This window comes from Entelurus aequoreus, linkage group LG08, assembly GCF_033978785.1.
Source record: "Entelurus aequoreus isolate RoL-2023_Sb linkage group LG08, RoL_Eaeq_v1.1, whole genome shotgun sequence".
Lineage (NCBI taxonomy): Eukaryota > Metazoa > Chordata > Actinopteri > Syngnathiformes > Syngnathidae > Entelurus > Entelurus aequoreus.
Genome location: NC_084738.1, coordinates 62,559,107 through 62,572,424, shown reverse-complemented (window position 1 = coordinate 62,572,424; position 13,318 = coordinate 62,559,107). Strand labels below are relative to the sequence as shown.

At 41.2% G+C, this 13,318-nt stretch overlaps 1 protein-coding gene across 2 annotated transcripts in view; it reads left to right on the top strand.

Annotated features, from left to right (window-relative positions):
* fibcd1b (fibrinogen C domain containing 1b) overlaps nucleotides 1-13,318 on the top strand; it is a 404,668-nt gene that overhangs the window by 153,608 nt on the left and 237,742 nt on the right. For both annotated transcript variants that reach the window (XM_062057018.1, XM_062057017.1), the window contains one exon: nucleotides 4,821-5,300. In XM_062057018.1, coding sequence (XP_061913002.1) covers nucleotides 4,821-5,300 — 480 coding nt within the window. The remainder of the gene's footprint in view (nucleotides 1-4,820; nucleotides 5,301-13,318) is intronic.

The window sequence follows — 13,318 nt, the reverse complement described above, 5'->3', positions numbered from 1 at the left end:
AGGTAAGACATATTATCTGGCGTTTTGTTTCGCCGTATTATGCAAAAGCAACTTTTCTTACCTTCTGGTACCTGCTGATCTGTATTTGGGATCTGCATTAATCCTGAAAAATTGCATGTGTCCGTCTTTGTAGTCCATGCCGACACCGGAGTTGATAAGCTTCTTCTTTTTCTCTATCTTCTTGTTATGGGACATTCATCCTCCACTGTTGCCATTTCTAATATAAATTAGTGTAAAGTTCTTACTTATATATGTCAGTAAACTCGCCATGAAAGCGCTAAAACATACCGGTGTAGTGAGCTTACATTATTCACCCAAGGAACTTTAGTTATTAGAGTTCCGGTCAGACACATTTTCTGTGTTGTTGTTTCCGGATGAGGAGATGCTGCTCCGTTATTGATTGAAGTAAAGTCTGAATGTCATTAAAACAGTTAGCGCCATCTTTTGACACGTCTTCCACTCCCGTCCTTGCACGCTACACCGCTACAACAAAGATGACGGGGAGAAGACGTCAAGCAGATATTTAAGTATAGTATTTATCTTTATTTTAAGAAAAAAAAATTTTGGAATACATGATTTTGATAATATTGAATTTTAAAATATATGCAATTGAATGCTTTGCATTATTTCTAATGTCAGAAGGGAAATAAATATATTTAGTAAGAAAAGATTAAGCATTTTATGAACGCATATTATTTCCAGGCTTTCATGAATGAATGAATGAATGAATGATTGAATGCCATCAATCCATCCATCCATCCATCCATTTTCTACCGCTTGTCCCTTTTGGGATTGCAGGGGGTGCTGGAGCCTATATCAACTGCAATCGGGCGGAAGGCGGGGTACACCTTGGACAAGTCAAATGAATAAATATATGTATTTATTCCGGCAGACATACACTACCGTTCAAAAGTTTGGGGTCACCCAAACAATTTTGTGGAATAGCCTTCATTTCTAAGAACAAGAATAGACTGTTGAGTTTCAGATGAAAGTTCTCTTTTTCTGGCCATTTTGAGCGTTTAATTGACCCCACAAATGTGATGCTCCAGAAACTCAATCTGCTCAAAGGAAGGTCAGTTTTGTAGCTTCTGTAATGAACTAAACTGTTTTCAGATGTGTGAACATGATTGCACAAGGGTTTTCTAATCATCAATTAGCCTTCTGAGCCAATGAGCAAACACATTGTACCATTAGAACACTGGAGTGATAGTTGCTGGAAATGGGCCTCTATACACCTACGTAGATATTGCACCAAAAACCAGACATTTGCAGCTAGAATATTCATTTACCACATTAGCAATGTATAGAGTGTATTTCTTTCAAGTTAAGACTAGTTTAAAGTTATCTTCATTGAAAAGTACAGTGCTTTTCCTTCAAAAATAAGGACATTTCAACGTGACCCCAAACTTTTGAACGGTAGTGTATATAGCAACACTTCTTCACTCTTTGTAATTTGACAGACATGAAACGGTACCCACCAAAAAGGGATACGGGAAACAAGCAAGAATGCTTATCCATGTCTAATTTATAATCAACTTATATGTTGGTTATATAGTCCAAGTTTCAACAGCAGATTTAATGGATACATGACAACTTCAGAACGAGAATAACATATGCTGAAAAACACTTTGACAATAGCATTGAGGGACCATGATATTAGCTTCATCTTGCCTGGGTATCTTTCGTCTTCTGAAGCCTTGTCTGGTGTGTTATGTCCCTTATATTCCACAGTGAGTTATTTTGCACCTGTGTCCCACAGTTCAGATGGATCCAAACAACTAGTCATGTTTTTGATTGTTTCCCAACAACACATTTTTTTTACCGCAAGGTTGAACACTCTTAGGCTAGAAGACAGTTTTAATTTCTCCGCTCACATTGCCCCACATTTTCACCCCCCGCGCTATAGATAACGTCTGAGCCCTGAATGTGGAATGTACTATGTCATGTTTGAATTTCAGGACACCCCTGAGTTCATGTGGACCATCTCTGAGTGAAAACAAACTCTGTATATTTGCAGGTAGAGCCCTTTGTGAGGCCATAAACATAACTACTGTATTGGATTATTTTTGATTGATTGATTGATTCAAACTTTTATTAGTAGATTGCACAGTACAGTGCATATTCCGTAGAATTCACCACTAAATGGTAACACCCAAATTAGGGATGTCCGATAATATCAGCCTGCCGATATTATCGGCCGTAATATCGGAAATTATCGGTATCGTTTTTTTTATTTTCTGTATCGGTTTTTTTAAATTTTTTATTTATTTGTATTTTTTTTATTAAATCAACATAAAAAACACAAGATACACTTACAATTAGTGCACCAACCCAAAAAACCTCCCTCCCCCCATTTCTTTCTGTTATCAATATTCTGGTTCCTACATTATATATCAATATATATCAATACAGTCTGCAAGGGATACAGTCCGTAAGCACACATGATTGTGCGTGCTGCTGGTACACTAATAGTACTAACCTTTAACAGTTAATTTGACTCATTTTCATTAATTACTAGTTTCTATGTAACTGTTTTTATATTGTTTTACTTTCTTTTTTATTCAAGAAAATGTTTTTAATTTAGTTATCTTATTTTATTATTATTTTTTAAAAAGTACCTTATCTTCACCATACATGGTTGTCCAAATTAGGCATAATAATGTGTTAATTCCACGACTGCATATATCGGTTGATATCGGTATCGGTTGATATCAGTATCGGTAATTAAAGAGTTGGACAATATCGGAATATCGGATATCGGCAAAAAGCCATTATCGGACATCCCTAACCCAAATAAGTTGTTCAACTTGTTTAAGGTCCACGTTAATCAATTCATGGTATAAATATATACTATCAGCATAACACAGTCATCACACAAGTTATTCATCAGAGTATATACATTGAATTATTTACATTATTTACAATCCGGGGGGTGGGCTGTGGAGGGGGCTGTGGCTGGGGGTGGGGGGTTAGGTTGTAACAGTGTAGGTCTGACTTCGTAGGATATGTACAGCGAGCGGTGAACATAGTGAGCTCAGAAAGCATAAGAACAAGTATATACATTTGATTTTTTTTACAATCCGGGGAGGTGGGATGTGGTGGGGGGAGGGGGTTAGGCTAGGGTTGTAGTTGACTGGAGGTGTTCTTTTAGTGCGGTTTTGAAGGAGGATAGAGATGCACTTTCTTTTACACCTGTTGGGAGTGCATTCCATATTGATGTGGCATATCATGTAGTTTAAGAAAACTACTCATTATGAACAGATCATTGGTATGTGCTCTATATGGTGCATAATGTTTTATTCTAATTGCCTTTTTCATTTAATTATTTTATTGCCATAAAATAATGTGGCGGGCCAGATTTAGCCCCCCGGAACTTGAGTTTGACACCGGTGCCCTCACTTTTAAAGGCCTACTGAAATGAAATGTTCTTATTTAAACGGGGATAGCAGGTCCATTCTATGTGTCATACTTGATCATTTCGCGATATTGCCGTATTTTTGCTGAAAGGATTTAGTCGCTGATAAAAAAAAGCCTTGCCTCTTCCGGAAGTAGCGTGACGTCACAGGTTGAAGGGCTCCCCACATTTCCCCATTGTTTACACCAGCAGCGAGAGCGATTCGGACCGAGAAAGCGACGATTACACCATTAATTTGAGCGAGGATGAAAGATTTGTGGATGAGGAAAGTGAGAGTGAAGGATTAGAGGGCAGTGGAAGCGATTCAGATAGGGAAGATGCTGTGAGAGGCGGGTGGGACCTGATATTCAGCTGAGAATGACTAAAACAGTAAATAAACACAAGACATATATATACTCTTTTAGCCACAACACAACCAGGCTTATATTTAATATGCCACAAATGAATCCCGCATAACAAACACCCCCCCTCCCGTCCATAAAACCCGCCAATAGAACTCAAACAACCGCACAACACACTCAATCCCATAGCCCAAAGTACCGTTCACCTCCGTAAAGTCCATACAGCACATATATTTACCCAAAATTACGTACGTGACATGCACGGTATAGCTCGGTTGGTAGAGCGGCCGTGCCAGCAACTTGAGGGTTGCAGGTTCGATCCCCGCTTCCGCCATCCTAGTCACTGCCGTTGTGTCCTTGGGCAAGACACTTTACCCACCTGCTCCCAGTGCCACCCACACTGGTTTGAATGTAACTTAGATATTGGGTTTCACTATGTAAAGCGCTTTGAGTCACTTGAGAAAAAGTGCTATATAAATGTAATTCACTTCACTTCACATAGCGGCACGCACGTACGGGCAAGCGATCAAATGTTTGAAAGCCAAAGCTGCGTACTCACGGTAGCGCGTCTGCTATCCAACTCAAAGTCCTCCTGGTTGTGTTGCTGCAGCCAGTCGCTAATACACCGATCCCACCTACAGCTTTCTTCTTTGCTGTCTTCATTGTTCATTAAACAAATTGCAAAAGATTCACCAACACAGATGTCCAGAATACTGTGGAATTTTGCGATGAAAACAGACGACTTAAGCTGGCCACAATGCTGTCCCAAAATGTCCGCACAATCTGTGACGTAAACGTCATCATACTGAGACGTTTTCAGTAGAATATTTCGCGGGAAATTTAAAATTGAACTTTACTAATCTAACCCGGCCGTATTGGCATGTGTTGCAATGTTAAGATTTCATCATTGATATATAAACTATCAGACTGCGTGGTCGGTAGTAGTGGCTTTCAGTAGGCCTTTAACCACGATGAGATTCTTATCCCGCTGTACTAAAGCTAAAACAAGACCTAATATAAACAAACCCTTGTCTTGTCTCCTTGCACCTCCCCCCCCCCCACAGAGGATGAGCTGCAGCTACCTGCTCTGCACCATCCTGCTCTTCGTGGCCGTGCTGCTGGCCGTCACCGTGACCGGCACCATCCTCTTCATGAACCACAATCAGGCGCCGCCCATGTCGGACGGCATCCCGCACATTTCCACCAACCAGGAAGAGGCCAACGCCCTGGTGACGGTGGAGCGGGGCGACGGCTCCCGCATCAACATCTTCATCGATCCCAACTGCCCCGACTACAGCAGCAACTTTTTGCGCCTGGAGGGGGTGCAGACCTCGCTGCTGCACTCGCTCACCGACCACGACTCGGATCTGAAGTCGGTGAAGGGCCAGGACCGGGCTCTCCTGGTCAGCCTGGCGGAGGAAGTGGCCAAGCTGTCTGCCCACGCCGGGCAGCTGAAGATGGACTACGAGTCCCTGCGTCGGGGGCAGGGCAGCCTGGGCCAAGACCTCAACACCCTGCAGTCCGAGCAAGGACGCCTCATACAGGTATGGCATGCATGTGGAAACACAAGTTGGCTGCCTAAACAGGTTGCAGTGGAACTCAAAACAAGGGAGTCAAAGTTTAGTGAGGGGCCATTTTGGGCTAGCAGGTTATTTTGTAATGTTACGAAAGTTTAATAAGGGCCGGTGTCCCAAATCTGTGACATTTGCTTGTTTTAACTCTTTCAAAATACACAAACTGATCGGTATGGAACATTTACATCATTTCTTATGGGAAAATTTGACCTTTTGTAACGGACGTCAAACAAAAACTTACTGTAAGTTGAGTGGTGTACTTACTAGCAGGTGCGCCGAAAAGGGGGGGTAGAGGAGATGGATTCTAGGGGCCCATGATGGAGGGGGGCCCAGAGAGGCCCCTAATGATGATGAAATTATAATACAGGGGGCCCTGTAAAGATTCTTTTCATGGGGCCCAAAATCCCTAGCGGCGCCCCTGCTTACTAGGGTTGTCTCGGTACCAATATTCTGGTACCGGTACCAAAATTTGTTTCGATACTTTTTGATATTTTTCTAAATAAAGGGGACCACAAAAAAATTGCATTATTAGCTTCATTTTAGCAAAAAAATTTAGGGTACGTTAAAAACATGTTTCTTATTGCAATCAAAGAACAATTTTGTTCTTAAATAAAATAGTGAACATACTAGACAACTTGTCTTTTATTAGTATTGTTTATGTTTATTGTGTATTGTTTATTGAGGATCCCCATTAGCCGACGCACAAACGCCAGGCTGGTCTTCCTGGGGTCCTTTTCAAAAGTTCAAAGTAAAATAATAATACGCAGATCCAGTTAGTCGGTTAAATTCAAAGGCTAAATTCATCTTAGACTGTCTGTCCATTATATTGTTTAACACATTCCACAATTTTGTACCATTGTGTTGGACTCCCTTTATTTGTTGTCGATAGTACACCGTCTGTTTCTCTCTGTTCAGCTGAGTGACTTGATTACGTAGAGAACAATATACTTTTTTGTCACTCACAGAGCTAGAGGCTATATAGACCGTTTTAGCTTGATCCCTTTGTTTCATTAAAATAATCAAATCCTTATCAATCCAGGGTGCACCATTAGACCTTATTGTGAATTTCCTTACTGGTGCGTGTCTATTAGCTATATTTTTCAAAATATTCCATGAAAATTTTCCAAGCAATGTCAGGATCTGATTCATAATTAACATTAGACCTGTCATGTCTGTGTGATCATGTTTTGTTTTAGTCATGTTCGGTTTTGTTTTTGGACTTTTTGTGCACTTTTATTTGTCACCATAGCAACCATTAGTTTCACCTGGTTCACATTGTCATGTTACTGTCATGATCCATGTCCCGGATCATGTTTTATGTTCTGTTAGTTTTGGACTTCATAGTTCTTGTTTTTTGTGCACTCTTGTTTGTTTTAGGTACCATGGTTACTTATTATTTCCACCTGCTTCTGATTAGTGTTCGCCCGCTCACCTGCTGTCCGAGCACTAATATGAGGCATTTTTTAACCTGCCTTGCCCTCCAGTCAGTGCTAGGGTATTGTTTGTTGTATGCTGTGGACTCCCTGTTTCATGCAATGCTCTGTTCATGCGGGTTTTCTGGAGATACCATAGTTCATGCTGATGATTTCATGCTAAGTTCATGCTGCTTGTGCCTTGCCAAGTAAGTTTTGTTTATTTATGCCACAGTTTGCGACTTTTTGTTTCATGTCCATAGTTCAGGCTAAGTGTTAGCTTTTGTTTCCTGCGTTAAGTTGTGCCTTCGCATTGTGCTCCTTTTGGTTTTCACCTTTTTTTTTAACATTAAAACCATGTTTTCTTGTACACCGCCTGTCATCTCTGCATCTTTGGGTTCGTCACCTCCACACCATGACAGAATACTCCAGCCCTGACTGGAGAGCAAGGCAGGTTTAAATAATGCCTCTGATTAGTGCTCGGGCAGCAGGTGAGCGGGCGAACACTAATCAGAAGCAGGTGGAAATAATAAGTAACCATGGTACCTAAAACAAACAAGGGTGCACAAAAAACAAGAACTATGAAGTCCAAAACTAACAGAACATAAAACATGATCCGGGACATGGATCATGACAGTAACATGACAATGTGAACCAGGTGAAACTAATGGTTGCTATGGTGACAAATAAAAGTGAACAAAAAGTCCAAAAACAAAACCGAACATGACTAAAACAAAACATGATCACACAGACATGACAAGACCACTGAACCATTTGTATGTCTTCCAAGAAGGCATCCTTATGCTTGTAACACCTAGCACTGAGTATTTTCATTCTGGCTTTAAGTACTTTGGATCTTCTAGATACCCCTATGATATTATGGCCACTGCAACCAACTGGAATGGACACAGCTAAATTAGGCACATTGGTATATATATGATCAATACAGGAAGAATATAAAATGCCTTCCTTACTAACAACCATCCTTGTAGGCACAGACACTATTTGTGTCAAGTTGCAAGTACTGGACATTAGCAGTAGTCTCTTCTTCATGGGACAGTTATCTGCAAATCAATTCACGTTAAAATCACCAAGCAGGTCGAATTCTCTGTTCTAATCAGTCACTCTGCCAATCATTGTGCAAATATCATTTATATTGGTTTGATATGTGGCAAATGTACTTGTATCCACAGAGCTTCAATGTTTTCATTTATTAAATCAGACCGAAACTTGCTATAGCTCCACCAAAACAATTTATGTCCCTACGAAGTACAGAAAAACCATTAATCGATATTAAAGAATCATCAAATGAACCATCAAGGTGTGTTTCAGTTACAGCCATGATATTAATAGAGATGATTTTTTAAAGTCTTTCAAGTTCATGTGTTTTATTCCTCAAACTACAGATATTTAAATGTGCTAAAATCAAACCCTTAGGTAAGTTCATAGTAGGGCGATCACTAGTCGATTGTTTGATACGGTCCATATTAAGCAGGAAAAAGAATGAATGAAGTGAAATAAGGCAGAACAGAGAACTAGGCTCTAACTCCCATCCCTTGCTTCTGGGTGGGGGGACAATGAGCCTGTCGAATCGAATGTAGGCTATATCGCCTCGTTCTCTGGCCGCTTTCATGGCAGGGATAAATTCCCTGCGCTTTTGCTTGACACCTTCAGAATAATCTTTGTTCGTAAAGATACTGGTTCCTTTCAGTTCCTTAGCTTTTCCCAGCACAGCCATGTTATCTCTGTGCTTGAGGAATTTGGTCACAACAGGTCTAGGCCTCTTACCAGAGTAGCCAGATGGATTACCAGACCTCCACTACCGTTCAAAAGTTTGGGGTCACATTGAAATGTTCTTATTTTTTAAGGAAAAGCACTGCACTTTTCAATGAAGATAACTTTAAACTAGTCTTAACTTTAAAGAAATACACTCTATTCATTGCTAATGTGGTAAATGACTATTCTAGCTGCAAATGTCTGGTTTTTGGTGCAATATCTACATAGGTGTATAGAGGCCCATTTCCAGCAACTATCACTCCAGTGTTCTAATGGTACAATGTGTTTGCTCATTGGCTCAGAAGGCTAATTGATGATTAGAAAACCCTTGTGCAATCATGTTCACACATCTGTAAACAGTTTAGCTCGTTACAGAAGCTACAAAACTAACCTTCCTTTGAGCAGATTGAGTTTCTGGAGCATCACATTTGTGGGGTCAATTAAACGCTCAAAATGGCCAGAAAAAGAGAACTTTCATCTGAAACTCGACAGCCTATTCTTGTTCTTAGAAATGAAGGCTATTCCACAAAATGTTTTGGGTGACCCCAAACTTTTGAACGGTAGTGTATGTGCATATTTAATCTACATCCGACTGCAGTGGTTTGTCCGAGTTACGTAACCGCTTTATTATGAAGCTGGCTGTGGCGCGTTCTTTCTGACGTCACTTCCTGTGTGGGGCGCGGTCTTTCCGGCGTCACTTTCTCCCCGAACTCGCTTTGTAAACGATCAATGAGTCCATACAAAGCTAAGTCCCGGAGATTCAAGAATTACACGGCTGACTTACCCGTGTAAAAATTTGTCCGAGAAGGGGGACCTTAAACGCTGGTTTAATGTGGCTGAAACAGGGCTCAGGTTAAATAATTATTTGTTTAAGGGGTTAAAGGACTTAGTGTAGACATGGCCTCAGTGATCACACTCCTGACTTTATCCTCAGTCTCCTTCAAGCTCTCATTTTGTCCATCCATCTTCAACCGCTTATCCGGAATCGGGTCGCGGGGACAACAGCTCCAGCAGAGACCCCCAGACTTCCCTCTCCAGAGCAACATTAGCAACTTCCTCCTGGGGAATCCCGAAGCGTTCCCAGGCCAGAGAGGAGATGCAATCCCCCATTTTGTCCTTGGCCTGCCGCGGGGTCTCCTCCCAGTTGGACATGCAACGAGGACCACCCTAGGAAGGAGCTCGTGAGGCATCCGCACGAGATGCCCGAACCACCTAAGCTGGGTCCTTTCCAAGCGAAGGAGCAGTGGCCCTACTCCGAGTCTCTCTCGGGTGACTGAACTTCTCACCCTATCTCTAAGGGATATGCCAGCCACCCTTCTGAGGAAATTCATTTTGGCCGCTTGTATCCGCGATCTTATTCTTTCGATCATGACCCACACTTCATGACCATAGGTGAGAGTATTAATGTAGATAGCTCGGTAGACCTAGAGCTTTGCCTTCTGGCTCAGCTCTCTCATTTTGTGACTCTGAAATACCATCCACAACAATGATATTCTTTTTTGATTGACCCTCCAAATAGTCAGCTTTATCAGTTATTTTTATCATGGTCTCACACATTGTCTTGATGTCAGTGCAAGCAGAATCCTCTCATTATTCTTTATTAGATCTTCAATCTCTCCCTGAGAAAATTGCAGGCTGCATTTCAGTTCCTGTGTCTCTTTGGTCAGTCGGTCAATCCATTTGTTCACATTATTCACCAGTATATCCACAACTGTCTTAGCTACTCAGTGGCCTAGTGGTTAGAGTGTCCGGCCTGAGATCGGTAGGTTGTGAGTTCAAACCCCGGCCGAGTCATACCAAAGACTATAAAAAAAATGGGACCCATTACCTCCCTGCTTGTCATTCAGCATCAAGGGTTGGACTTGGGGCTTAAATCACCAAAAATTATTCCTGGGCATGGCACAGCTGCTGCCCACTGCTCCCCTCACCGTCCAGGAGGTAAACAAGGGGATGGGTCAAATGCAGAGGACAAATTTCACTGCACCTGGTGTGTTTGTGACAATCATTGGTACTTGAACTTTAACTGTCTTGAAATTATTTTCCTGCTGCTGTATAAGTTGCATAAGCCAGTCCTTTTGCTGATTCAGTAAGTTTCGTACCTGGGTAAGCGACACAGCCTTTTCACCATTGTTTTGGGCCTTAGGTGGCATGACGTGAAGAGATTTCCTATTAGGAGGTCCTCAACACAGGCTTGAGATTCAGCAGGTGTAGTAGGCCGAGAAGGAATCCACCAGAAATCACTGCACAAAACGACCGTCCACCACTTTTCACTCGGTGTGTCATAAAATATAGAGTCTTAGATTCTGTTGTTAAAAAAATCATCGAAGTCATGAGTTAGATTAAAACACATTTTTAAACTAGCTGGAGCAGGAGCACCAACAAGGTAGGTTAAGTTAAAGTACCAATGATTGTCACACACACTAGGTGTGGTGAAATTTGTCCTCTGCATTTGACCCATCCCCTTGATTACTCCCTGACGATGAAAAATATTGATGTAATCATAGTAGTATCGACGAGATAGTACTTGGTATCATTACAGTGGACACCAGGTGTAGACATTTGTTTACATTGTGATGCCGGTGAGCTATTGTATACTCTTCAAACAGTGTATAGTACCGTTTTTGATTCATTAGTATCGCGATACTATACAAGTACGGGTATACCGTACAACCCTAGTACTTACACAATGTAAGAAAGTAAGTAAGTACTGTACATTTTATTTATGAAGCGCTTTTTACAGATAAAATCACAAAGTGCTGTACAAAACATAGGTGAATTAAAACAACAATTCAATTAAAACAACAGGGGCAACATCAAAAAATGGATACAAAGTGGTTTAAAAATGATAGTTAAAAGGTGGATTAAATAAAAGCTTTACTAAAAAGAGTGTCAACACCGTCAAGATCACGGAGGGAACGGTGCAAGTTGTTCCAGAGTCTGGGAGCTATAGCCTGGAATGCCGGGTCTCCACGGGTTTCAAAATGGGAGACCCTGGCCTGAAGACCGGAGGCTGTGTCCTGAAGCGTAGGGGCATAACAAGTCAGTGATGTACCGAGGGGCCCTAAATCTTAAACTCTTTTCGGAATTTGACTGGAAGCCAATGAAGACTGGATACAATGTGGGTAATACGGGCTGCTCTGGGTGCAAATTCTAGCAGTCGCATTTTGTACCGTCTGAAGTCTCTTTAGCGTTGACTCGTTGAAAAGAGTGAAAAGAGAATTGTGACGAAATGAATGCGTGAATTATCATTTCGAGATCCAATTTTGATAACAAGTTTCTCAATTTAGGCATATTTCTCAGGTGATAAAAACTGCTTTTGGTCAGTTGACGACAGAGACCCTCTAAAGACACTGGGCCCCATTCAGCAACCGTTCTTAAGAACAAATGTACTTACAAAGTTGTTAAGGAGATCTTTGTATTCACCAATGTTTTCTTAGCTGGGATTTGTTCGTAGGTAAGAACAAAATCTAAGAGTGCTCCAGAGCACTCTTAGGGTGGCCTATTTGTTCTTAAGTGTGACAAGTTCCCTTACTTCTATTGTCTAATGTTAAATTAGTATCATAGATAGATAGATAGATACAGATATAGATAAGACAGACAGACATATATTAAAATTAGCAATATATAGACATTTCTATGCACATTAAATCAACAAAAAATCCTGACTTTGGAGCAAGGTTCACAGATTCTAGTATTTGGCTCTCTATTAGATGCAATGGTATTCCATATTGGGACCATGATTTGGGTCCTAACTTGTCCTCATATGGAAGGTACTTTTCCTTGTTGATGTCTCAAGAAGGGTAGATATACAAGAACACACACGCATAACACACACACACAATCATCAATTACCGGGGCGTTGATATACTGATTGGTGACTCTTTAAAAGACCAACAGGACTCTCGCACCCTGTTCCAACTCAACTCACACAATGGCAATGCTTTTGCTGCTACTGCAAGATACCACAGATCGTGCCCTGGGGAGGGAGCGCATATTTCACGACCATGTAGACCTATTTTCCCGAAGGGACAAATATTTATTTGAATGCTTTAGGCTACCTCAGCAGTCCCCCCTTTCTTAAACATACCTTTTGACATTATGTATTCCCCCCGCGGGATAATACGAAATTCTCTTCTGTAATCTATTTGTTTTCTCCGTGTGTCTGATGTTCGACTTTTCCGCCGGAATTGTGCCCTTATATGGGGAATTAAGGGTGTTTACCTATGCAAATGACGGAATGAACGGTGTTTACATATGCATATTGGGGGAAATAAGGGCGTGTTTATATGCAAATTATGATAGACACGCACACGCTAACCATTTGGCATTCAGCAACTTAAGAACAGCAGGTGGGAACAATTTGTCCGTTTAAGAACACGTCATGAATTTGAATGGACTCCTCTTAGGAAATCACTTGGGAAGAAAGATAAGAGGAAAAGTTAGGAACTTATTGCTGAATGGGGCCCATTGACTGATCCAACACAACCCCAAGAGTTTCTGAGGCTGCTTTGAACAGATGCACCCAGAGCACCAAGGGAGTTATTGATCAGGTGGATCTTTTTATCCAGAGCAATTATCAGATTCCATTTTGTTAGAATTTATCTGGAGGAAATTTGAGGACAACCGGTTTTTGATACAGGATACACATTCCAAGAACTCAGATAGAAAGTGAAACTCTGAATCACTGAAAGAGCATAACAGTGAAATGATAAGAAACATTTTTAAAACTACTGATCAACCTAGCAAGCGGCATCAGATACAACAAAAATGTGTCTAAGTACAGTGGAACCTCGATTTACA